General features: G+C 41.1%; 1 protein-coding gene across 1 annotated transcript in view; it reads right to left on the bottom strand.

The window, feature by feature from the left end:
* The window catches only part of MRPL48 (mitochondrial ribosomal protein L48), a 54,767-nt gene extending 38,431 nt beyond the window's left edge, over window positions 1–16,336 (bottom strand). Inside the window, exons 1-4 of the mRNA XM_073879686.1 lie at window positions 16,082–16,336; window positions 7,926–7,978; window positions 6,261–6,296; window positions 4,284–4,321 (exon numbers count right to left, since the gene is read on the bottom strand). Of these exons, the coding sequence (XP_073735787.1) occupies window positions 4,284–4,321; window positions 6,261–6,296; window positions 7,926–7,978 (127 nt within the window). The 5' untranslated portion in view covers window positions 16,082–16,336. The remainder of the gene's footprint in view (window positions 1–4,283; window positions 4,322–6,260; window positions 6,297–7,925; window positions 7,979–16,081) is intronic.
* Between the last annotated feature and the right edge of the window lie 11,497 nt (window positions 16,337–27,833).

Below are 27,833 nucleotides of genomic sequence, written 5' to 3'. Positions count from 1 at the left end.
AGTCCTCTCCACCTCCTGCCAATTCTCTCCCCTCCCACTCAAACTTCATGAAAACATTGTAACAGCGTTTCTAGCTCCCCAACTCCCATTCACTTGTCAATGCAAGCTAACTTCCACAACTGGCCCCACCCCACCTACACAAGACACTACTTTCATAAGGTCACCAATGACCTCCATGTTGCTAAAGCTAAAAAATGTTAGGTTCTTATCTTTCGGGATCTCTCAGGGGCACACAGTTATAACTCCAATATGGCTATACACTCTTTTCTTCCTGAAACACTCTCCTTTTGACTTTTTGAAATTTACTATGCTGGTTTTCTTTTACCATTTTGGCCGCCTTTTTCCCAACCTCATTAGCCATCTCTTTTACCCTTTACCCAGTTTTTTTTTAAATAAAAATTTATTTATATGTGAAAGAGAGACAGTGCATGCACACTCTAGCAGGGGGAGGGGCAGAGGGAGAGAGAGAATCCAAGCCCCACCCTCCCCGCCCTCTACCCAGTTTTTAAATGCCAGAGTTCCTAAGGGCCTGATCCTTGGGCCTCTTCTCTACTTGTTCTCACATGATCTCATTCATTGCCATGACTTCAAAAAAATCGACAATATGATGGCTTCCAAATTTACACTTTCACCCCAGACTTATGTTTGAATTCAAGATCAGTATATCCGGGGCGCCTGGTGGCTCAGTAGTTAGGTGTCTGCCTTCGGCTTGGGTCATGATCCCAGGGTCCTGGGATGGAGCCCCACATCGGGATCAAGCCCCACATCGGGATCCCTGCTCTGCGGGAAGCCTGTTTCTCCCTCTCCCACTCCCCCTGCTTGTGTTCCCTCTCTCACTGTGTCTCTCTCTGTCAAATACATAAATAAAATCTTTAAAAAAAAAAAAGATCAGTATATCCAGTGGGCTACTTAATATATTCTCCCCACAGGCACTCCAATTCAACATGTTCAAAGCCAGACTCAAAATCTTCCCCTACTAACTGTTCCATTTAAGGCAGTACATTCAAAATAATTATATAGATATTTATCTCTTCATTGTAGTAGAAACATATTCACCATGGATTAAGTAAAAAGAAAAAAAAAGATTATAAAACATTATATATCAGGGTGCCTGTGTGGCACAGCCGGTTAAGTGTCTGACTCTTGGTTTTGGCTCAGGTCGTGATCTCAAGGCCATGGGATCAAGCCCTGCATAGGGCTCAGCTTAGCATGTAGTCAGCTTGCAATTCTCTTCCTCTCCTTCTCCTCTGCCCACCCACTTGAGTTCACTCTCTCTCTCTAAAATAAAGCTTAAAAAAAATACATTATGTATCATTTGTTCCCATTACTGCAAAACAAACAAAAATATCCACCTCTCTATCTACCTACTTACCTACTATCTATCTATCTATGGAGAGAGAAATATAAATGCCTAAAAAAAGACCTGTTAGGATATACAACAAAATGTTAAACAATAATCTCTGGATGGTATGATTACAGGCGATTTTTAATTTCTGTCTTCTTCAGCTTCTTGTGTGTGTGTATCTGAGTGTTTATTTCCCATATTCTTTAAAATGAATGTTTTTCACTTTTATAATCAGATATTCATAGTTTTTTTTTGTTTTTTTTTTTGTTTTAATCTCTGAATAGGATGCCATATGAAGTTCAGGCTGTCAGTTAGAAAACTTTCTTGTTTAAATGATTTAACTTAAGTCTACTCAAAACTTTTAGATCTAACTTCCAGGTTATAGGAAGGAGACAGGAGAACATGTTCTGCAACACCACTAGGAAATAATCAGACAAATCAACAAGGGAGGACATTCTATAAGACAAATGGTCTGACCTAATCAAAAAGTCACTGTTACAGGAAAAAACAAGTGGAACTAGATTAAAGGTGACATAATAGTGAAATACAAAGTGTGAAACTTCATTGGGTTTGGGTTATAAACAACACCCACAGAAGACATTTTTGGGAATGATTATGGAAATGGATAGAGTATGAGATGATATGGGAGCATTACTATTAATTTTCTTGAGTGAGATCATGGTATTGTGGTTCTTTAACAGATGTAGAGAAAGTCCTTATTTCTAAAAATGCATACTGAAGTATTTAAAGGTGGGTATCATGATGCCCAATAGAGAAAGCAAAATGTCAACAACAGTTGAATCTAAATGGCGGGTGTTCATCACTAGTGTTCTTGGGGAAAACATTCTTTTAAGACTATAAGCCTCCAAAAGGCAAGGACTGTATCCTCTCAATTTCGTATCCCCAGCACCTAAAATACATCCTCGTATAATAAATGTTTGTGGGGAGAATGAATAAGTAAAAAGAAGCCCATATTTTGAGATTCTGGGCTTTGGGGCTGGTAGAAATGGTGATGCTCTACATACTGTTGCCATCTTCTGAAAAATTAACAGATGTAAAACCTCTTCTGTACTGCCTGGCAAATATGAGGCACTCAGTAAATGTTAGTTTCCTTCTTTTTTGTTGTTTTTTGTTTGTTTGTTTTTATTATGTTATGTTGGTCACCATACAGTACATCATTAGTTTTTTGTTTTTTGTTTTTTTAAAGATTTTTTATTTTTATTTTTTTAAATGTTTTATTTATTTATTCATGAGAGTCAGAGAGCGAGAGAGAGAGGCAGAGGCAGAGGGAGAAGCAGGCCCCCCACCTAGCAGGGAGCCCGATGTGGGGCTCGATCCCAGGACCCTGGGATCATGACCTGAGCCGAAGGCAGACGCCCAACCATCTGAGCCACCCAGGCGCCCAAAGATTTTGTTTATTTATTTGACAGAGAGAGACACAGCGAGAGAGGCAACACAAGGAGGGGGAGTGGGAGAGGGAGAAGCAGACTTCCTGCTGAGCAGGGAGCCCAATGTGGGGCTTGATCCCAGGACCCTGGGATCATGACCTGAGCCGAAGGCAGACGCTTAACGATTGAGCCACCCAGGCGTCCCACATCATTAGTTTTTGATGTAGTGTTCCATGATCGTTTGCGTATAACATCCAGTGCTCCATGCAATATGTGCCCTCCTTCATAGCCATCACCAGGCTAACCCATTCCCCCACCCCATTAGTCTCCTTCTTGTTTCCCATTCCTTTCCCTTTGAAACTGTTTTTTTTTTCCAAGATTTTATTTATTTTAGAGAGAGAAAGACAGCGAAAGTAACCAGTGGGGAGGAGGGGTAAAGGGAGAGGGAGAAGCAGACTCCCTGCTGAGCAAGGAGCCCCATGTGGGACTCGATCTCAGAACCCGAGGATCATGACCTGACCTGATCAAGATGCTTAACGACTGAGCCACCCAGGCACCCCTCCTCTGATACTCTTTAGGCAAATGACAGACGTCATTAAAATCAAGCAACTAGGGGCGCCTGGGTGGCTCAGTCAGTTAAGCGTCTGCCTTCGGCTCAGGTCATGATCCCAGGGTCCTGTGATCGAGCCCCACATAGGGCTCCCTGCTTGGCGGGAAGCCTGCTTCTCCCTCTCCCGCTCCCCCTGCTTGTGTTCCCTCTCTCTCTGTGTCTCTCTCTGTCAAATAAATAAATAAAATCTTAAAAAAAAATCAAACAACTATTTTGAAATTTCTCACGTAATAGACAAAGCAGACAGGGCAAGTAACTGGGTTGAAACAGACTGAAATTCATGGAGTTAAATCAGATTGAATGGACATTCATTTTGGACAAAATACTACATGAAAAGCCCTTGCCTAGTAGATAATGGGCATAAAAGAGAAGTCTGAAATAGTAGCAATTATAACTATAATAACTAACTTAATGTATTTTACCTCACTGAATCTTTATTTTTTTTTACAGATTTTATTTATTTGAGAGAGAGAGAGAGCACATGAGAGGGGGAGGGTCAGAGGGAGAAGCAGACTCGCCGCTGAGCAGGGAGCCTGATGTGGGACTCAATCCTGGGACTCCAGGATCATGACCTGAGCCGAAGGCAGTCACCTAACCAACTGAGCCACTGAGGCGCCCATACCTCATCGAACCTTTAAATTCACTGTAATTTGTACTGTAATTATCCTCATTGTTTTAAGTGAGGAAAGCAAGGTATGGAGAGGTAGCCAAAGGTCACGGAGTTAAGTATGTGGTAGAGCTGGGAACCAAACTTTACTAAAGAGCTCTTGCTCTTAACCACCACTTTACATTCCTGCCCTTGTCCTATTCCATGTGAGGGGTGGAATGTGGTCCCAGCCACTCTTCTCAGAGACATGTTAAGAATCTTTTTAGACAAAATTATTACAGTGTTAGAGGGTCACTTAAAGCTAGCAGACCATATCAGGAAATAACCACATACCTGCAGAACAGATGGGATTTTCTCTTGAAGTGCTGACCCTAAAAAGAAGAGTATGCTGAATAAAATTAGAAATCCATATTTAATCTACACAGTTACCAAAACTTGTATGCTTCTCATTAAGGTGAAGTCAATGCTAGATATTTCCTTATTCCTTCCTTTCCCTCTTTCCATAAACATTATTAAGTGCCTATTATGTGCCAGACATCCTGAGGATGCAAAAATAAGTAAAATGTCTGCATTTATGGTCAATTTAGGAGAGAGATATGTAAACAAATGTGATCCATAATCTAGTGCTGATCCAGAACAAAAACTTGTACAAGATTTGGTAGAACACAAAGTAAGGTGTGGTCATTTCCATCGGGGGAGTAACACCGTTTGACCTAAGTTTTAAAAATGCAGAACTGTTCTTGATTATTTAGTCTTAAGGAAAAGCATTCTAGGCAGAGGTATGAAAGTGGTAATGTTCAGGGCAACCAGCTGGATGTGAGCGGAACTGAAGCAGCAGGGAAAAGGGAGGTTGGTGAAAGAGGTAATCAAGGGCCAGGTTATAAGAACCTCATACGCTGTGCTAAGGAGTTTGGTGTTTACTCTGTATAGGCAGTGGGAAGCTCCTAGCAGATTTTAAGCATAGGAGTGCTATGATCAAGTTTAGGTTTTAGGAAGTTAACCCTGGCAGCAGGTGAGCAATGAATGGGAAGAGGTGAGACTGAGGCAAGAGAACCAGTGAGGTGGTTTTTGAAGAGGCTTACAAGGAGGGTAGAGAGGAAGGAACAGCAATGAGAGCCAGACTGAATACAGAAGTCAAAGAATATGGAGGAGAATAATACGGCGCTGTTTGACTCACTAGGTTATCAGAGTATTTTAGTTCAGCATCCTGCAGAACTTCTGAAACTAAATTGTGGCACAACTTGGAGACAAGCAGATCTGTGATTAAATGCTGACTGTACCATTTCCAAATTGTGACCTTCGGCAAGTTCTTTTATATCTCTGTAACTCAGTTATCTCATCTTTAAAATGCAGATAATAATAGTATAATCTCATGGGACTGAATCTATCTTAAACTCTCTGAGCCAGTTTCCTCTTTTGTAAAATGATGTTATCTATATTTGTCCTGTATATTTTTGTAAAAATTAGAGAGAACATGTAAAATGGTTCTATAGTAAGTAAGCGTGGTGCTATAGTAAGTACTTATTGAATAGTTGACTGACCAATGATGGGGAAAATAAATTATGATGTAAAGGAATAGTAGGAGAGAGGCTTCAATAAATGTAAAGGATTAAAGAAATCATGCAGACTCAGGGCGCCTGGGTGGCTCAGATGGTTGAGCGTCTGCCTTCGGCTCGGGGCATGATCCCAGGGTCCTGGGATCAAGTCCCGCATCGGGCTCCCTGCTCCTTGGGAGCCTGCTTCTCCCTCTGCCTCCCTCTCTCTCTCTGTCTCTCATGAATAAATGAATAAAATCTTTAAAAAAAAAAAAAAAGAAGGAAATCATGCAGACTCATGGGTGCCATGCAGTCCAGGGAGATAAACAATTCATTGTTTTATATCATATGGCTGCCACATGTAAGACACTCAGTGATTATCTGCTGAATCGAGAAATAAACTACCAAATGCCTTTCATTACCATTGAGAGTAAAACAGTGAGGAGTAGCAAACTGTATAAGCAAGGCAGTGGGAAAAAAACCTGCGTTTGAATTCTAATTCCAACTCATATTAGCTATGTCATCTTAGAGCAATTAATTTACCTCGCTGGACCTCAGTTATTTATGTATAAAATTAAGATAATATCACCCGTTTCAGCAGGTCACTATGAGGATCTATTCACTCATTAAACAAATATTTATTAAATGCCTACTATGTGCCAGGCAGCATTCTAGGCTCTAAGGATACAGCAGTAAACTAGACTAACAAAATCCTTAGCTATGTGATGCTTATATTCTAGGAGGCAGGTAGGGAAGACAATTTAAATAACTTTACATATACATCTTTACAGAATGTCTCAGGTGGTGATACCTGCAACAAAGAAAAATAAAGTAAGGTAAGGGAATAAAGATTGATGGGGGAGGGGGCACTATTTTACATAGGGTAGTCGGGGAAGACCTCTCTAATGAGATGACATCTGGGCACAAACCTGAATGAAGTAAGGGGGGGTCAAGCCATATGGATATCATTTTTTTTTATTTTGTTTAAAGATGTATTTATTTGAGAGAGAGAGAGCATGTGTGTGCACGAGAGCGAGCACACGGGGGCAGGAGCAGAGGGAGAGGGACAAGCAGACTCCGTGCTGAGCATGGAACCAGACGTGGGGCTCAATCTCATGACCCTGAGATCAAGACCTGAGCCAAAATCAAGAGTCTCACGTTCAACTGACTGAGCCACCCAGGTGCCCCCAAATTTTAAGTAGGCTCCACACCCAACACAGGCCTTAAACTCATGACTCCAAAATTAAGAGTTGCATGCTCTACTGACTGAGCCAGGCAGGCACCCTGAGCCATATGGATATCTAAGGAAAGAATGGGCAAAGATCCTGGGGTAGGAGTGTCCTCAAGGACTAGAAAGGGAGTCAGTATACTAAAGCTGAGTAAGTAGTAGTACACAGATGAGGGAACAGATTGTGTAAAGCCTTGTAGAATATGGTAAGGAGTGTAGATTTTATTTATTTTATTAGTTTCAGAAGTAGAATTTAGTGATTCATCAGTTGCATATAACACTCAGTGCTTATTACATCACATGCTCTCCTTAATTCTCATCACCCAATTACCCCATCCCCCCTACCTCCCCTCCAGTAACCTTCAGTTTGTTTCCTAGAGTTAGCATCTCTTATGGTTTGCCTCCCTCTCAATTTTCATCTTATTTTATTTTCCTTTCTATAGATTTTATTTTGAGTAAGACGGGAGACCACTGGAGAGTTCTGAGAGAGAAGTGACATAAACTAAAATGATTATTTTTTTTAACTTGATTATTTTAAAAATAATCATTCCAGGGGTGCCTGGGTGGCTCAGTCGGTTAAATGTCTGCTTTTGGCTCAGGTTGTGACCCCAGGATCCTGGGACTGACCCCCGCATTGGGCTCCCTGCTCAGCGGGGAGTCTGCTGCTCCCTCTCCTTCTGCCTCTCCCCCGCTCGTGCTCACACTCTCTCTCTCTCTCTCTTGCGCTCTCTCAAGTGAATAAATAAAATCTTTAAAAGTTTTTAAAAATAAAAAATAAAAAGAACACTCTGATTTTAGTGTGAAGGACAGAAGAGAAAAGTAAAAGCAGGGGCATCAGGTAGGAGGCAGAATGATGATAGTAAAGATTAGAAGGAGTTTAGCAAAACAGAGAGAGACCTGACACTGGAGCTGAGAAATGGTTTGATTCTGTATATATTTCAAAGGTAGAGCTGAGAGGATTTGTTAAAGAATTGGATGTAGAGTGACAGAAGTAACAGTGTTAAGGATGACTCCAAGGACTTTGGCCTGGGCAACTAGATGAATGGAGTTGTCATTTACTGAGAATGGGGAAACAGCAAGATGGCGGGGGAGTTAATGTTTGAGATGCTTAGTAGACATGCAAGTGGAGATGATGAAAGAAAAATGCTGGGTAAACTACCTAGCAGATTGCAAATATTAGCTATATTTAACCACTGTTATTAATATCCTTACCTTAAGAGAGAAAAGGCTTGCTTAAAAATGGTATCGTTCCTCAGACACAGCATCTACAGCAAAATAGCCATGTTAGGACAATTTTAATTATTCATAGCCTTCCAAGCACTTCTTCAAAAAAAGGCTAGAAACCCAAAGTACACAAACCAAAAAGGACCCAAAGCCTCTTTTCTAGCAAAGAAGCTATCCTTCAGTTAATACTGAACATGTAGGCAAACCAAGGTCATCTTTGCTCTTACTCCACCCACTACAGAAAATGCTAAAAAACAGAAGTACCCCTTCCATGCTGCCTTCTTGTTGTTGTTTTTTACCTTATTTTCCTTTTCCAATGTGATCTATTTTTTTCTACTACCAATCAACAATTATGCATCTGCCAAGCACAGGCACCATGCAAGGGACTTTACTCTTTCCTAATTCTCAAACACTGCAAGACAATTTTACAGGTAAGACAACTGAGGCCCACAGAGTTTATATTCCGAGAAATTATAGCTAATAAGTGACTAAAGAGGACTGTTTTACTCCAAAGGCTATGCCTCTGTTACAGTGCACTGTCTCAATAATAATAATGACACCAATATCAACAAAACAGTAATAATGAGAGGAGGCAGTAGCAGGGGCAGCTTCCCTCCCTAAGTTCCCCCCAATCCCACTCTTTCAAACTCACTCCACCCGGCTGCACTCGAAACATCAGTGGTATAGCTTTCCTATGGGAGTGTTTTATTAAATATAGAGGTCTTTTTATAAAGCAACTAGATAATAAATACTAGATGTCCTAAGGCTCCATGACATGAAGATAAAATCCTGTCCTCTAAGGGTAACAATTTAAATCCCTTCAACATGTACCTGTTAAAATCCTATTACACAAAAACAAAAGAAAGTCTGAGAAACTGTCACAGACAAGAGAAGCCTAAGGAGACATGATGACTAAATGTAATATAATATCCTGGATGGAATCCTGGAACAGAAAAATGACATTAGATTTTTAAAAATGAGAGAAATATGAATAAAGTATGGGCTTTAATTAATAATATATCAATATCAGTTCATTAATTATGAAAAGTCTACCATACTAATGTAAGGTAGCAATAGGGAAAACTAGATGTGAGGTATATGGGAATTCTCTGTACTATTTCTGCGACTTATCTGTAATTCTAAAACTATTCTAGGGACGCCTGGGTGGCTCAGTTAGCTTCTCCTTCAGCTCAGGTCATGATCCCAGCGTCCTAGGATCGAGTCCTGCATTGGGCTCACTGCTCCGAGGGCAGACTGCTTCTTCCTCTGCCTGCCACTCCCCCTGCTTGTGGGTGTGCGTTCTCTGTCTCTCCGACAAATAAGTAAATAAAATATTTTAATAAATAAATAATCTATTCTAAAATAAATTTTCTTTTTAAAAGGGCTATTATATGCCAACTGCTCTATTGAATATTAAAGGAAATATAAAAACAAAATGTAACAACAAAGACAAACTTTGAAAATATTATGCTAAGTGAAAGAAGCCAGTTACCAAGAGCCAAATATTGTATGACTCCATTTATATGAAATACCCATAACAGGCAAATCTATAGAGAAAGTAGATTAGTGGTTGCCTAGAGCTGTAGAGTCTGAGCTGGTGGGGATGACAGCTAAGGGAGTTGGCTTGAGATTCTCTCTTTCCTTGTCCCTCTGCCCCTCCCCCAACACACGCTCACTTTCTCTCTCTCTTCCTCTCTCTCTAAAATAAATAAATAAATCTTTTAAAATATCTATATTCTGTTCACTCATCTCTATTCTGTTTGTCATGCTTGATAGATCTCGGGCCTGGAGGAACCTTAGACTCATCTGCTCTAACTCCAGAGAAGAGAAGTACTGGCCAAGGCATGCTGGCTAGAGGCTGGAACTCCTGTCTCCCGGGGCTCCTTGTTGCCTTTCCTGCCTTTTATGCTGGCCAATATTAGGTTAAACATACTGCACACATAATTACAAAGTCTTTTGGTATCTGATTTAATTGCAGTTTTTAGGATTGCCTATGCATTTTGCCCTTCCTTCCATCTATTCATATCCTTTCCAATCTTCATGACCTCACATTCTCTAGACTTTTCCTAAATTTGCTCAAACTGTTCCCTTCCCCTGCCCCCATTTTTTTTAAAAACATTTATTTATTTATCTGAAATAGAGAAAGCATGCACGCAAGTGGGGGGCAGGGCACAGGGAGAGGGTCTGAGCCAAAACCAAGAGTCAGATGCTTAACCAATTCCACCCTCCAGGCACCCCCAGAATATATTCTTAAGTGGGTCACTTCATACAGAAGAGGAATTGAATGGGAAGAAAGATCTAGATAACACTGATTTTTTCCTCACTTTAATCACTCAGATCTCTGAGTCTCTACAAAAGCAAAGGATTTAATTATCTAAAAGCCAGGCTTAAGGGTTGACAACTTTCTGGAAGACATTCAAATTGCGGTGTGAACTCTCCCTTTCAGCTCTGGGAAATGCGCTTCCACTTCCCTGCAGTGCTCGGCATTATTTATCAGAACAAAAGTAATCTATTTTGGGACTATATCCACAAATACCCGCTCCTCCCAGTCAGCAAATGAAGAGCAGCTATAGCCCTGCAGCAAATAGAACAGGATGGGGATGCTAGTGAATGAATGAATGAGGACACAGCTGCCGCAGTGGGTTACAAAAACACTTGTGCCATGAGCTCGGGAGCCAAGAACAGCAGGACTGCACAGCTACCAAAGACTGAAGTCATGGGGCCAAATCTCTGCCGTCGGACTAGCTTCACACCCCTCAGCCCCAGGTGAGTGGAGACAGTAGTGAGTCAGGGACCCATGAGGCAGGCAAATGTTTTATAAGTATTAACAGAGTACATTTGTGCATTAACAAATATTTAAAATAGCAGTTACTATGGGTATTAAAGAGGGCACGTTCTGCGTGGAGCACTGGGTGTTATGCACAAACAGTGAATCATGGAACACTACATCAAAAACTAATGATGTAATGTATGGTGATTAACATAACAATAAAAAATTTAAAGAAAAAAATAAAATAGCAGTTACTATCACTTATTGAGTATACCCTTTGTGCTCATCACTTTACACACACTATTTCAGTTCATCTTTACACTAATCCTCTGACAGAGGCATAATTGAGATAACTGCCTCTATTTTATAGAGGAAAAAACAGAGGCTTAGGAAAATTGTCCAAAGTTAGAGGTTGATAAGAGGTGCCAAGAATTCAAACCCAAGGCTGACTGAATCCAAAGCCCATGTCTTCCATTCTACCACATTACCTCTCCAAAGAGTAATACCAATTAGTGAAATTCATATGCTAATAATAATAGCATCAATAATCCTACCATCTGTTGAGTACCTGCTATCTGCCAAACATTTCCTTTATTTCCTTTATTTTTTTTATTTTTTAAAAGATTTTATTTATTTATCTGACAGAGAGAGAGCACGGGGGGGGGGCGGGGAGGGGGGCAGCAGGCAAAGGGAGAGAGAAAACCCGATGCGGAACTCGATCCCAGGACTCTGGGATCATGACCTGAGCTGAAGGCAGACGCTTAACTGACTGAGCCACCCAGGCACCCAAACACCATTTCCTCTAATCCTCACAACCATTCTGTGAGGTAGGTTTTTCTACCCCCATTTTACTGTGGGGAAACCAAAGCTCGGAAAGGTGAATTAATCTGCCTGAAGTACACAGCTGGCTAGTGGTGTTCTAGCTGATCTTTTCCTAAGTTCTTTTAAGATTGCTTTTGTTTACAGTTTTCCCTTTGGCCAAGTGTCTTCTTAATATGTTTAATATGTTGACTGTCAGAGTCTGTCTTTGCACTGAGTCTTTATGAAACTTAGACCTGGGTTTGAATATCAAAACTTCCATTTTAATAGTTGTATGATCTTTGGCAAATCCCATAAGAAATATTTGGCCTCACGGACGTATGATTTAATTTAATGAAATGACCAGAATTGGGACGAGCAAAAACTACTGAATTGTCCATCTTAGAAGGGTAAATATTATGGTACGTAAATTATATCTCAATTTTTTTAAAAAGAAAGAAAAGAAAGAAATATCTGGCCTTCTAGCATAACTGCTAGATTGTATTTCTAGGCCACAGATGAGCTTTGTTAAGCCCTATATCCTACCTTCCTCCAGGGCTAAATTGTTTAGAAATACCTGTGGTTACCTAAAATGTTAAGTCCAATCCCCTACCATCTCCCCAGGTCTCATCCCCATATTTCTCTGCATACTCTCCCTCGATCCAAGCCCCACTGCTTCTCTCCCTCCCAATTTCTTCTGGGACCTCTGGAACTTCAAATATGTTCTCATTTCGGGGCCTCTGCACATACTCTCTCTGTTTAAATTCTATCATTCTTCACGTCTTAGTCATGTAGCATCCTCAAGAAAACTTTCCTTACTGCTCAGACTTACTTGGATCCTGCTGTTACACACTCACATAGCACCCAGAATATTTCTTTTGTGGCATTTATCACAATTAGTTAAGTAGTTATATGTTTAATTAGCCTGTCTCTTTTGCTACGAATACAAGCTCCATAAAGACAGGAAACTGCTACATCCCAACATCTACCATACTCTCTGGCACACTGTGGGTGGTCAGTAAATATCTCCTGATTGAATTAATAAATCCCTCCAAACCTCACTTACTTAAGCTTTATTTTTTTTAAGATTTATTTATTTACTCTGGGTGGGGCAGAGAGAGAAGAGAGACAGAATCCCAAGCAGACTCCCCCACTGAGCATAGAGCCTGACGAGGGGCTCGATCCCACAACCCCTAGATCATGACCAGAGCCCAAACCAAGAGTTGGACACTCAACCAAGCCATCCAGGTGCCACTCCTTATCTTTCAAGAGGTTATAAAAATATTTACCTCATAGAATTCTTGATACAATATATGTTAATATATGAAAAGGACTTAGCAAGTGCAAGGCACATCATTAATGATCAAATTGGTAGCAGTGATGATAATGGTGGTGATCGTTCAGCTCATTTATTAAACAATATTTACCCTTGTGTGACAGGTGTTGAAGGTAAAACCATAAACAAAATAGTAAAATATCCCTGTCCTGCAGAATTTACATCTAATAGTGACCAGGATATAGCCAACTTCTTGACCATTTTCCTCGGCTCCTGGACTCCCTGACCTTCTATGCACCCTGAAATTTGTGTACTCCTATTTCACATCTTATGTCCTCCTAATGCATGTCTGTTGGTTTGTCATTTGCTTCAGTCCTCACTGCAGTTTGCTCACATGAACTCTGCTCTATGTCAGACTTCAGTGTTTTCACCTGAAAACATCTCACTATGAGATCAGTCCCCAAGGTTGCTCCTTCTGACATACCTTTTGTGAGCTGCTCTAACTCCAGAGAGGGGAAGTACTGGCCAAGGTATGATGGCTGTCTCCCAGGGCTCCTTGTTGCTTTCCCTGCCTTTTATGCTGGCCAATATTAGGTTAAGCATATTGCACACATAATGACAAAGTCTTTTAGTATCTGATTTAATTGCAGATTAAATTGTATTTCTAGGCCACAGTTGAGCTCCCCTCCCTTAACCATATCCTGTGGTTCAGAGGTATGGTAAACCCTGAGGAAAGAACAGTTATCTCAGGGTGAGTGACATCCAGACCTAAGCTAAATACTCCAGGACCATCCATTTTCTGTGTAAAGTAACTCATCAGGTGAGTCATTACTCATTCCCTGGTGCGTTCTGACTTCCACAGACATTATCCTGCCATCTTGATTGATCAGTATGTTTTCTGAGATTTGATGAATATCAGCATTATGGTCTTAACACTACTTCTACTTACTACTTCTGCTGAGCCAAAGAAGTATGTGATAAACCCAGTTTTATTCCAGTAAAGCTGGGCTTTTCATTCATTTAAAATGTGAAAGGACTGTAAGCTAAAAACCTCTTGGGCTCTCAAGGAAAGAGTACTGAGTTAAGAGTTTGAAGTTCTAGTCCCAGCTCTAGCATGTACTTACATGTAATGTCAACTTTTGTTCAGTCACTGATTCACTCAATATTTATCAGGTACCTACTTTAGGCCAAGTACACTGTAGGTTGGGTACATATACATATAAAAAAATATATAGTTGCCTACCCTCAAATCTTTCTAGTAAAGACAGAAGATGTGCAAATTATTTATTACATTGCAATGTGAGATCAGTGTAATGGGCTGTATAGGAAAGGGAAGGATTGGCAACTTGGAAGGTCAAGGAAGGTTTTCATTCCTCATTTCACAGATGAGGAAAACCAAGATTACCAAATTAATGAAATGTGAAATACTCAAAAAAGGAAAAGCAGTGGGGTCTTAGGAGAGACAGAAACAATAGGCTCCAGTCTCAGCTCTATGGCTCACTTAAATGGCTGTTGACCTATAAAAAAAAAAAGCATTCATTAATTCAGGCATTCAGTAGGACATCTGAGAACTATTATGTACCAAACACTGTGCCAGTAGCTTCCATTTCATTTGTTGTGCCTATGAAAATCAAATGAAATTATGAAAATGAAAGCAGTATATAAACTGTATAATAATATTCATATTCCTAAAAAAGAAAAAATAATATTCATATTCCTGCATATATAGTCCTTCACACCTTACAAGTACTATTATTTACATTATCTTCTATAATTGTTACAACGATTCTAATGATGGCATTATCATCTGCATTTTACAGATAAGAAACTGAAGCACAGAGAGGTCAAATAACCCACCTACCCACTTAAAGTCATATACATAGCAAGATATAGAACCCAGGTCTGATGCAAATCCCCTGGGTTTTTTTTTTTTAAGATTTTATTTATTTATTTGAGAGAGAGCACAAGCAGGAGGAGCAGCAGAGGGAGAGGGAGAAGCAGGCTCCCCATGGGAATCTGACCTGGGGCTTGACCCCAGGACTCCAGACCATGACCTGAGCCGAAGGCAGACACCTAACCAACTGAGCCATCCAGGCACCCCCCTGGGTTTTTCTTACAAATGTAAAATATTAACACTTCCAGACAGGCTGGACAAAGATGGTCACAAGACTACATATGATTAGATGCCAAAAGATAATACCAGGTAGTTCAGAAAATAAACACTTTAGCCAAAGTAGTCAGAAAGGTTTTATGTTAAAGATGAGACCTGAGGGGCACCTGGGTGGCTCAGTCGGTTAAACGGCTGCCTTCGGCTCAGGTCATGATCCCAGGGTCCTGAGATCAAGCCCCGCATCGGCTCCCTGCTCTGCGGGGAGCCTGCTTCTCCCTCTCCCTCTGCCTGCTTCTCTGCCTACTTGTGCTCTCTATCTCTCTGTCAAATAAATGAATAAAATCTTTAAAAAAAAAAAAAAAGATGAGACCTGAGCTGGGTGTTGAAGCATGGAGCATTTGGATAGGTGATGAGAAGGGTGAGGGCACTTCAAGTGAGGGCAGAGGGGAAGAATAAAATAGTAACAAAGGCAGTCAGACTTGGAGAGGCCCTATCTGCCCTTTTATCTTTAGGTGATGCCCTAATGACACATTTACATGGACTCTCCTGTAGTATGGAATGGTAGGAAACAGTATTCCTTGAAAACTTATGCCTCCCTTTCAGCAGTCCTCAGAATCAAAGCAAATAGAGCAGGAGCATGGAGTCACCAATCTGACCATCTTTAACAATGGAATTTTGAAAATTCCTGATTTTTTTTCTATTATCCTTTCACCAGATCTGGCTAAATTCTCATAATTAGACTAAGGTGAATATTAGTGAGTTATTTCATAAAGTAAGGCTTAAGCCATTAAGGAAACAAGCCTAAAGATATTCAGGGACCACCGCAAGATAACTACTGGTAGATCCACGAACAGCAACGATCATGCTGACCTATATATCATGGACATAAGTATTCTACAATTAATGCCTAAAATAAAATTTTAACATAAATTGCTAAAAGTAAGTCATTATTCTGAGCAGCATTATACCACCAAAAGAACACAACTGAAATCTGTTAAGACGGCAAGGGAAGAGCAAGGAATGCATTTATCGTGATTCAGACGGTTTTACTGCATTTAAATACGGTTTTCTAAGTAAAAATTTAGTATATTACCCTCTTTCTATCGCTAAGTAGCCTCACATCCCAATCAGGTCACGGAGTCAAAATGGTATACTTAGAAAACACTCTGGAAGCGCAAAAATAAAATGACCTGCACAAGGTCAGACAGATTATCTGCACTGATCCCGGTTGCGAGATTCCCACTGCGGGGCTCTTCTCCTTCCAGGCCAATGGGCTGCGAGGGTGGCTGGTGGAAGGGGCGGGGCCCACGGGTAACCGCCTCCGAGTGAGCCCGGGAAGGAGTGGAGGGAACACAACCCTTGACCACAAGGCGCCGCGTGTGCTGCCGGGAGAGCCTTGTTCTCGCCGGTGTCTCATACCCGGATGTCTGCAGAGGCGGTGATAGCCGGGCTGCCACCTCCCAGCTCTACTCTCCCCACCACCTCCGCCGCGCCCAGCGTGCGTGGAACCTACGTTACCTTTCCCAGAGCTCCGTTCATCTTTTGCTGCTGCGGCCGGTAACTGTGTGTAAGCTGAAGACCCCACCAAGCTGCAGCGATCCCCGGGCGTCTGAAAACACTGACGCAACGCCTCGACCGTGTCCAGTAACAATATGCGACCGAGACTCACTCAATCCCCGCAGCACCTTGGTTCCGGTAGCTTCTGAGACTCAGTAGCTAGAAAACTCTCCAGACTCCGCCTCTCTACAGCTTAAGTGTCACCTTCACAGCAATTCTTCCAGGCAGAATTAATTGCCACCTCTCTGTTGTCCCCGTGCCTTGCACACGATTCTGCTATGTCAACCACCATACTGTGTATTATTTGTTACTGTCTCTTTCACATGTTTGACTGTGAGTTCCTCAAGGACTGAGATCCTGACTAATTCATTCCAGTGGCTAGCACAGGACATGGAGATCAGACTTCTAACCTTGATTTAAAAGCTGATTGGCCCTAAGTGAGCTTTTCTGACAGTCAATTGCCTCATAATAATTGATAATAACTACTTTCTACTGACTGACCATTATGTGCAATGCATTATGCTCAGAGCATCACTTAATTTATTCCTCACAAGCCTGTTAGTGAAATATTATCACTTGATTTTACATATAAAGATATTCTGAGAGGTTAAGAGATTTGTCTGGGGCCAACCAACTGAAGCAGAGCCCAGTTTCAAACTCAGTCTCCTTTATGCAAACTGTGCCCCCTCTGACACACCTCTTCTCATATGAGATAATAATATCACTGCACATTCAATTACTTACTTTAAACACATTAACCATTCACTTAGCGTGACTTTGTGCCAGTCCTTTGATTGAATCTTGGGAATACAGAGATGAATAATACATGGTCCCTGCCCTTAAGCGGCTCATAGAGAATTTCATCAAACTAAAAAGCTTCTGTGCTGCAAAGGAAACAATCAACAGAGTGAAGAGACAACCTACAGAATGGGAGAAAACAGTTGCAAGCTATACATCTGTTAAGGGGTTAATATCCAAAGTATATAAGGAATTCAACTCAATAGCAAGAAAAGAAGCAACTTGATTTTAAAATGGGCAAAGTCATTTGACACAGCGTGGATGGACCTAGAGGATATTATGCTAAGTGAAATTAGTCGAAAAGAGAAAGACAAATATCATATGATTTCACTTATATGTGGAATCTAAAAAACAAAACAGACTCTTAAATACGGAGAACAAATTGGTGGTCCAGAGGGGAGGTGGGTGTGGGTGGGCGAAATAGGTGAAGGGGATTAAGAGGTACAAATTTAGGTTATAAAATAAGTCATAGAGGGACGCCTGGGTGGCTCAATCAGTTAAGCATCTGCCTTCTGCTCAGGTCATGATCTCAGGGTCCTGGGATCGAGTCCTACATCTGGCTCCTTGCTCAGCAGGGAGCCTGCTTCTCCCTCTGCCTGCCACTCTCTCTCTCTCTCTCTCTCCCCCCCCGACAAATAAATAAAATATTTTTAAAAAATAAAATAAAATAAATAACAGAGATAAAATGTGCAGCATAGGGGCGCCTGGGTGGCTCAGTCATTGGGCATCTGCCTTTGGCTCAGGTCATGATCCCAGGGTCCTGGTATTGAGCCCCACGTCAGGCTCCCTGCTCCACGGGGGGCCTGCTTCTCCCTCTCCCACTCCCCCTGCTTGTGTTCCCTCTCTCGCTGTGTCTCTCTCTGTCAAATAAATAAAATCTTTAAAAAAAATTTACAGGATAGGGAACATAGTCAATAATATTGTAATAATCTGGGTGCCTGGGTGGCTCAGTTGGTTAAGCGACTGCCTTCGGCTCAGGCCATGATCCTGGAGTCCCGGGATCGAGTCCCACATCGGACTCCCTGCTCAGCGGGGAGTCTGCTTCTCCCTCTGACCCTCCCCCCCTCATGCTCTCTCTCTCTCATTCTCTCTCTCAAATAAATAAATAAAATCTTTAAAAAATATTGTAATAATCTTGTTTGGTGACCGATGGTGATTACACTTATCATTAATGAGCACTGAGTAATGTATAGAAGTGTCAAATCAATATGTTGTACACCTGAAACTAATATAACATGGTATGTCAATTATAAGTCAATAACTTTTAAAATGGGCAAAGGACGTGAATAGACATTTCTCAAAAGAAGACACACAAATGGCCAACAGTGTATAAAAAGATGCTCAATATCACTAGTCATCAGGGAAATGCAAAACGAAACTACAATGAGATATCACCTCACACCTGTTAGAATGGCTATTATCAAAAAGACAAAAGCTAAGTTTTAGCAAGGATGTGGAGAAAAGGACACGCTTACACACTGTTGGTGGGAATGTAAATCGGTATCACCACATGGAAAACAGTATAAATAGTAAATATATAATGGAATATTACACCAGCCTTTAAAAACAAGGAAATCCTGTCATTTGTGACAACACAGATGAAACTGAAGGACATTATGCTAAATGAAATAAGATAGGCATGGAAATATAGGTACTATATATATATACTTTTTTTTTGAGAGAGAGCAAGGGCGTGAGTGGGGGGGTGGGGGGGGCCGGAGAGGGAGGGAGAAGCAGAGGGCAAGAGATAATCTTAAGCAGGCTCCACAAGGGGCTCTGTCTCACAGCCCTGAGATGGTGACCCAAGCCAAAATCAGATGCTCAGCCAACTGAGCCACCCGGGGGCCCCACTTATACATGGAATTTAAAGTAGCTGCACTCAGGGGCAACTGGATGGCTCAGTTGGTTAAGCATCTGCCTTCGGCTCAGGTCATGATCCCATGATCCCACGGTCCTGGGATTGAGCCCTGAGCCCTTCAACAGGCTCTCTGCTCAGCAGGGAGCCTGCTTCTCGCTCTCCCTCTGCCTACTGCTCCCCACTGCTTGTGCTCTCTCCCTGTCAAATAAATAAATAAAATCTTTAAATTTAAAAAAAATTTTTAAATAAAATAAAATTGTTAGAGTCATAGAAGCAGAGTATAGATTGGTGGTTAGCAGGCATTTGAGCGGCAGTTGGAAGCAGAATGAGGAAGTGTTGGTCAAAGCGTACAAAGTTCCAGTTATGCAGGGATAAATTAAGCTTAGAGATCTAATGTACAGCATGATGACTACAGCTAATAATACTGTATTGAATACTGAAAATATGCTAAAGCAGTAAATTTAGGTGCTCTCATCACAAAAGATACCTATTTGAGGAATTGATATATTAACTAGCCTGACCATAAGTAATCATTTCACTTTGTATATCAAATCATTATATTGTACACCTTAAATATATACAATTTTTAAAAGATTTTATTTATTTGACAGAGAGAGAGAGACAGAGAGAGAGGGAACACAAGCAGGGGGAGTGGGAGAGGGAGAACCTGGCTTCCCGCTGGGAAAGGAGCCCGATGCGGGGCTCAATCCCAGGACCCTGAGATTATGACCTGAGCTGCAAAGGCAGACGCTTAATGATTGAGCCACCCAGGTGCCTCAATATATACAATTTTTAAGTGGCTGATAGAAATCAGTAGGGAAGCCAAGTCATAAACAAATAATTATAAAGCAATGATGAATTCTAATTACAGAGATATACACATAAACTCTGTGTATGAGGGGAATACTTGGTCACATAAAGTCAACATCAAGTGAAATAACAAATATGCAGTTATTTTTATTGTTGCTGTTATTATTGCTGCTACTGTTTTGATGTTATTATTGTTGTTCTTAGCAAAGCTAAGATGTAAAATCTGGTAAATATAAATGGGGCTTCAGTGATAGGGAGTTTGCTTTATTGTTAGAAACCCTGTCAGGATCCCTTATTCTATTGGGGTGCCTGGATGGCTCACATTGACCATCTGACTCTTGATTTCGGCTCCGGTCATGATCTTGGGGTTGTGGGATCATCAGGCCTCAGGCTCCTTGCTCAGTGGGGAGTCTGCTGGATTCTCCCTCTCCCTCTCCTTCTGCCCCTTTCCCTCTCCCTCTGCCTCTCCCCATGCTCTCTTTCTCTCTCTCTCTCTAATAAATAAATAAACAAACAAACAAATCTGTTTTTTTAATCCCTTATCCTATTTTTTTATTATTTTTTTAAAAGATTTAATTTATTTATTTGACACAGAAAGAGAGATAGAGAGCACAAGCAAGGGGAGCGGCAGGCAGAGGGAGAAGGAGAAGCAGGCTCTCTGCTGAGCAGCCTGATGTGGGACTCAATCCCAGGACCCTGGTAAATGACCTGAGCTGAAGGCAGCCGCTTAACTGACTGAGCCACCCAGGCGCCCGTATCCTATTTTTTTTAAATCACTTTTTCCTATGACGAAATTCCAAGGAGCTACAAAGGACTGTGTAGGTAAATCTATGTCCCCCAAAGGTAGCCCTTAACCCTTTGGGGACAGAGTTGTTAAGAGATCATCTAAAGAGACAAATTCACAGTTAAGTGATACTCTGAGCATAATGCATTGTGCATAGTGGCCACTCAATAGAAGGTAGTTATTATCAATTATTATGAGGCAATTGAATGTTGGAAAGGCTCACTTAGAGTCAATCAACTTTTTTTTTAAGTTTACTTATTTCTTTTAGTAATCTCTACACCCATTGTGGGGCTCAAACTCACAACCCCAAGATCAAGAGTTGCATGCTCCATCGACTGAGCCAGCCAGATGCCCTTCAATCAGCTTTTATATCAAGGTTAGAAGAGAGATCTCCATGCCTGTGCTAGTCACTGAAATAAATTAATCAGATAGGATCTCAGTCCTTGAGGAACTCACAATCAGATATGTGAAAGAGATACTAACACATAATTAATACATAGTATAGTAGAAGAAATAGCAGAATTGTGTGCAAAGTATTGGGACAACAAAGAGATGGCAATTAATTCTGCCTGGACAAATAGCAGACAAGTCATACCTCCTCCATCACAGTGATTGGTCTTTGCCTGCATGTGTATCCAAAAGCTGTTGAGATTTTAGAAGTAAATTTTTAAATAGAAAAAAAATCTGTCAAGTTCCTAGTTTGTGTCAGGTCAATCCTTTCAGGTACATGGTTTCATTCAACTCTCCCAATAATTGTGTGAAGTTGAGAATCACTCACTCATTTCATAGATGAGGAACAGAGGCATGAAGAAGTTACCTAGTTAACATAAGTCACACTGCAAATGATGACCTATCTGATTTCAGCACCTGTGTTCCTTCTGTTGCACGGGACAGCAACTATAGGTTTCCAAAAGGGCAGAATGGCTACGCCAGAGAGTTTCTTTCCTTGTCTAGTCCAGGTAAATGCAACCGGGTAAGACACAAACCCATCTTTGTGTTGTTCATACACTCTGAAGAGGGAGAAAGCTGAGGGGAAGAGAGTTAAGAAGGAAGAAAAGGACAATTAATTCTGTTAGCAAAGCACAAGGATTCTCAAGACAACTAGAATACTTTAAAAGGTCAGGAATCTAGAACCCAAAGGGAAGGTGAAATCAACATATATGGATGTAAAGACACCATAGCAAGATCCTTTAATGTGTCAGAATGGATATTACTGTTGCCAAGCTCTGCTGATGATGTCATGTGTTATAAAGGAATATCATACAGATGTGGCCAGAAATCCTTGCATATCAATTATTCTGTAGTTTCTCTGGCTTATTTTGTCTCTAGCCTTTAAAAATTAAGCCTCCCATGGAGAAATCAAGACAGCTCAACACAGGCCACTTTCCAGGTACCAAGGCTCCTGCTTTCTTGCTTTATCCTTCTATATGAGCTGCCCAAGATAAAGGATATACCTTATTCATCTTTGTATCTCCTACATCAAGTCCAGGGCCTGGCCCATGGTAATATGCATCTGGTGAACTGAATTGAAAACTTCCTACTCTTCTTTCTCTTTTGTCTCGTACCTCTATGACGGCTTTTTTTTTTTAAGATTTTATTTATTCATTTGAGACACAGAGATACAGAGAGAGAGAGAGCATGAGCAATGGGAGAGGCAGAGGGAGAGGGAGAAGCAGACTCCCTGCTGAGTCAGGAGCCCGATGAGGGCCTCCATCCCAGGACCCCGGGATCATGACCTGAGCCGAAGGCAGATGTTTAACCATCTGAGCCACCCAGGCGCCCCCTCTATGATGGCATTCTTGTCTGCACATCCATTAGTGGCAAAGTAGACACATAAGGATGGGAGAATGTGTATAGAATATGGGCTCAGATCCAAACCTGCTTCCACCATTTATTCACTGTGTGATTTTGAAAAAGAGAGACTAGTGAATGTTTGAGGGACTTTAAGTTTGACTGAAATGTATATATGGAGAAAAAAAAGTGGTGAGAAAAGAGACTAGAGAGGCAGAATAGAGTCAAAGTGTTAAATTCCAGGCCATAGTGTCGGAGAGGCTTTGACCAGTCAAGAACTAGTAAGGAGTAGAATATTGGAGGAGAGAATGGAGGCAGGGAGTCCAGCCAAAAGACCAGGGAAGTAATTTAAGTGAGAAAGGCGAGGGCCCAGTTAAGGGTCATAGAAATGAATAAGAACCAATGTTAAGGAGGTATAATGGGCAGGATTTGGTTAAATGGTCAGGACTGATTAGATGTGCATAGTAAAGAACATTTTGAGTTATAATCTGAGACGGGTCCTATAAATAGGTGGCAGGGAGGCCAGTTTCCCATTCTCCCAGGCATGTGACCTACTGCTTCCGCACTCTATTTCCTGGAAGCCCCTTGGTCCATCATCCCAGAGTGGGAAATAGATTGAGGCTCACCAAATCCCTCCTGACTTCCCCAGTGGGAGAAACAGAAGAAAAGGGGTAGAACATTCGAATGACACCTGTAAAGGCTGCCTGAAGCAAACTCTTTGTGTTTACATTCTGTATACTTTTGCCTTCTATTTTTTTTTAAGATTTTATTTATTTATTTGACAGAGTGAGACACAGCGAGAGAGAGAACCCAGGCAGGGGGAGTGGGAGAGGGAGAAGCAGGCTTCCCACGGAGCAGGGAGCCCGATGCGGGGCTCGATCCCAGGACCCTGAGATCATGACGCTAGCCGAAGGCAGACGCTTAACGACTGAGCCACCCAGGCGCCTCTAGTTTTGCCTTCATGATGAGTGGACAGTAGAAGAGAGGCAGCTAAGATGGTAGGGCTAAGGAAGAGAGAACTGAATAGTAAATTGTGATCACTTCACTTTAAAAAAATGGTTGACAATGACAAATGACATTCTTAATGCTGCCATGAGGGTAATATTTCTAAATACAAATATAACCATGTCACTTCCCTGCCCAAGAACATTTAATGCTCTCCACACACTAACTATAGCAGAAGTGTCCAACAGAACTTTCTACAAATATGTAAATGTTCAATATCTGCTCTGTCCAATATGGTAGCTACTAACCACATGTGGCATTTGAGCACTTGAACTTGAAATGTGACTAGTGCAACCTAGGAAATGGATTTTAATTTAATTTTTATTTAAATTTTATCTTAAATAGCCATATGTGGCTAGTGGCTCCCTATAGTAGTCTATAGTATCAAGTCCAAACTCTTGAATTAGACCTGCTGAGGGGCACCTGGCTGGCTCAGTCAGAGGAGCATGCAACTCTTGATTTCAGGGTCGTGGGCTTGAGCCCCATTTTGGGTGTCGAGATTACTTAAAATAAATAAATAAGACTAAAAAAAAAAAAAGACTAACAATGAGAAAAATCTTTAAAAAAAAAAAACATACTAAGATCTTTACTCTCTACTCCTACCTACCTATCCAGCTTCATTTCCCACTCTTTTCAACAGAATATTAGTCCCAGTCAAAACAAATTTCTATAATTCTTTAATCATGACATACTCTATCATATCTTCGTATCTCCCTGCCTTTGTACCTCAGTTATTTTTGCTGAAATGACCTTTCTTTACTCACTCACCTGGAAAATCCCAACTCCTCTTTCCGGACACAAGTCAAATGTTACCTTTTATATTTAGCCTCTTGCATCCACTTCACAGAAATGGTGTGGTCCCTGTGGTCCCTCCACTGTGCTTACATAGCCCCTTTTCATGCCCTCAACAGAGTGGATCATAACTATTTGCTCACTTGTATATCTTGCTCACTAGATTGTGAACATTTTTAAAGGAGTAATTTTTTTTACTTCAAAGATTGACCACAGATATTATTGTGTTTATTGTTTTGTACTTTTCAAACAACTTACATGAACGTTGTGCAATTTTAGCAAAGTTACGATAGGTTAGTTTTCTCACTTTGTAGATTAAAAAAACCAAAGGGAAGAAGATAGATGGCTTGCTGAAGCTTAAACAACTTGTACATGGCAAAAAAAAAAACAGGGTATAATGTATATTTCTAGCTCTGGATGTTCCTTCTGATGATCAACAACACCAAAACCAAATTAGAAGCTCTGAGATCCTCCAGTTGCCAACCCTAAATCTCAAACCAACACTTGGTGAACTGGCATTTACACAGTACACATGAATTTGGGCCACAAGCAACTTTACTGAGGAACTAACAATGAAGTCAGTCTTTTCCCAGATAAGAATGGAAGCTAAATGCACTGAAACACCAACTTCTTTCACCTTGTAAATTTCCCCGACCCCCTCCAGACAGATGTTTATCAATATTCACTTTGTCTTTTTTTTAAGATTTTTAAATTTATTTTTTATTTTTTTTAAGATTTTATTTATTTGACACACAGAGAGAGAGCACAAGCAGCGGAGGGGCAGAAGGAGAGGAGAAGCAGGCTGAGCAAAGAGCCCAATGCGGGGCTCATCCCAGGACCCTGGAATCATGACCTGAGCTGACGGCAGACATTTAACAGCTGACCCACCCAGGTGCCCCAAGATTTTTTTTATTTTTAAGTAGTCTCTACACCCAGTGTGGGGCTGGAACTCACAACCCTGAGATCAAGAGTCACATGCTCTACCAACTGAGCCAGCCAGGTGCCCCAACTTCACAAGCAGTGTATTCTTAAAGGAGTATTCTTCATTTTTCTTTGTATCCCAATACTTCAGCACAAGTCATAGAACATAATTAGGTTCCAATAAATATTGAATGAAATAATGAATGAAAGAATATTTAAAAGTTCTTAGAGGTAATTATGGAGTTTAGATTTTTCCAAGATCTTGCACCACCAAAAAAGTCTGGAGGAACTTTGCCTTTCTGGCTTTATTTTTACAAGTCAACCTTCTATAAAAGCTTTAAAAAAAAACAACCCTGATCCAGTCCACAGCACAACCACATCAGAGAAAGCCTTAGGGAAGAAGAGAGAATAAAGGGAGGCCCTTTTGAAGAATATGTTTGATCTCAGATTAAACTTCCTTTAAAGTAATAATTCTATGGTACCCTATCATAAAGTTTCCCAAAGGTGCCAAATAGTTCTAGTTTATGGCTAAAATAAAAATACATGCATTAAACGCCCTTCAATTGAGAGCTATTTTAGCTTCAGTAGAACTTTTCTGCTTCTATTTTTTGGTATGGTTTTGGTACAAAGAAAATCATACTTACAGAAAAAAAAAAAAAAAAAAAGACGAAAGACCAGAGGTGAAAGAGAGCTGGCTACCAAAGAAAAGCCAGAAAGGAATGATACTGACTCCCCAGCCTGTACTTAACTAGGAATTCTCTGCTTGTGCAGGGTTGGGCCCAGAGAGCAGGGATTGCCTAACCCTGGAGAAAGGGAGAAAGGATGATGAAAGAGGCTGCAAGAGGGAAGCGCAAGTGGTTAGTGAGATCACAGAAGGCTGTAAGAAGGGAGGTTACAAAGAACCACTTACCAGGCAGCTAAGTATGTAACTCAGTCAATCTTTCCAGAAGCCCAGAACCTGTGTTCAGGTTGGTCCATCCCAGCCTCTAGCACAGGGATACTGGGAAAGTACCTGCCGCACAAAGCTCCTCCAGCACAGGGACACTGCGATACTTGGATACTGGGAGGCTATCTTCCTCCCCGTCCTTCTATAGTTTGCACCATTACTTGACATTAGAAAATTTTTTCTTATGGTGTAGGAAGAATCCTTTGTGTTGCTGCTATCCAAGCCCCAGATATCAAATGTATACTGGGGAAAAAAAAAAACAAAAAAACATAATTTCACTCTAGTAAATTACTCATAGTCTCTAGTGTAATTCTCCTGCTTGGCATCTTGGGATTAGGAGACACAGGTGCAGATTTTACAAGATCATGATGTGGGGGGAGAAAGGATCATGATGTGGATGCAAATTTTGAAATAAATTCCTCAGAAGAGAATATTACCTCCTTGACCTACTGAGATAGGAATTTTTAACTTTCATCTTCTCCAACTATCCTCTCTATGTCTTTTTTTAAAAGACTTATTTATTTATTTATTTATTTATTTAAGAGAGAGAGAGAGAGAGAGAGAGAGAGAGAGAGCGCGTGCATGTGAGTGGGGGTGGGGGGTTGGGTGGGGGCGGCAGGCTGGTGGGACAAGCCGACTTCCACTGAGCAGGGGGCTCCTTCCAGGACACCAGGATCATGACCTGACACTTAACTGACTGAGCCACCCAGGTACCCCTCCTCTCTCATGTCTTTATTTGAATGCCTTATCCTTTTTACCTTTACTTTCACAGTCTTCTACCTGAACTTCTAATCTTCAAGCCTTCTAATCTACCAACCTTCAGTCTCATCCCCATTCCAGTTCATTTCCAAAAGCAGTCTTCCTGAAACACATATTATGAAGATTATGATTTAACAAACAAAATAAATCAAATCAAACAAAACCTTCCATAACTACTTACAGTCCTCTCTAATTTAACAACACACTCCTTACCTTGGCATTCATTGCTCTCATGATCCATCTCCAATTTACCATTCTAACCACTTCTATCACATACCCATTTCTCCTACTACACTGATAACTCTCTTCAACATATTTTCCTATACTACACCTTATAGTAAATGCTCACATTTAAGATTACTTTCCTATGATAGCTATCATGAAAAGCAGAATTAGTTCTAGATAGATTTATTTTGAAACTTTTGATGCGTTTTGCCAAACTTTATTTCAGAGCCATCAAATCCTCTTGTTGTCACATCTTCACAAGCATTGCATATTAATATATTTGAGAACTTTCCAAATTTGGTAAGTAAAAAATTATATATAAAAAATCTTGGGGGGCACCTGGGTGGCTCAGTTGGTTGGGCAACTGCCTTCAGCTCAGGTCATGATCCTGGAGTCCTGGGATCGAGTCCCACGTCGGGCTCCCTGCTCAGCGGGGAGTCTACTTCTCCCTCTGACCCCCCCCCATGCTCTCTCTCTCTATCTCATTCTCTCTCTCAAATAAATAAATAAGATCTTTAAAAATAAATAAATAAAAAATAAAAAATCTTGGGGCGCTTGGGTGGCTCAGTCGTTGGGCGTCTGCCTTCGGCTCAGGTCATGATCCTAGGGTCCTGGGATCAAGCCCTGCATCGGGTTCCCTGCTCCACAGGAGGCCTGCTTCTCCCTCTCCCACTCCCCCTGCTTGTGTTCCCTCAC

This window comes from Callorhinus ursinus, unplaced genomic scaffold (assembly GCF_003265705.2).
Source record: "Callorhinus ursinus isolate GAN/ISIS: 27379988/994484 unplaced genomic scaffold, GSC_fseal_2.0 scaffold35, whole genome shotgun sequence".
In the NCBI taxonomy this organism is placed as follows: Eukaryota; Metazoa; Chordata; class Mammalia; order Carnivora; family Otariidae; genus Callorhinus; species Callorhinus ursinus.
This window is presented reverse-complemented; position numbering and strand designations above follow the sequence as displayed.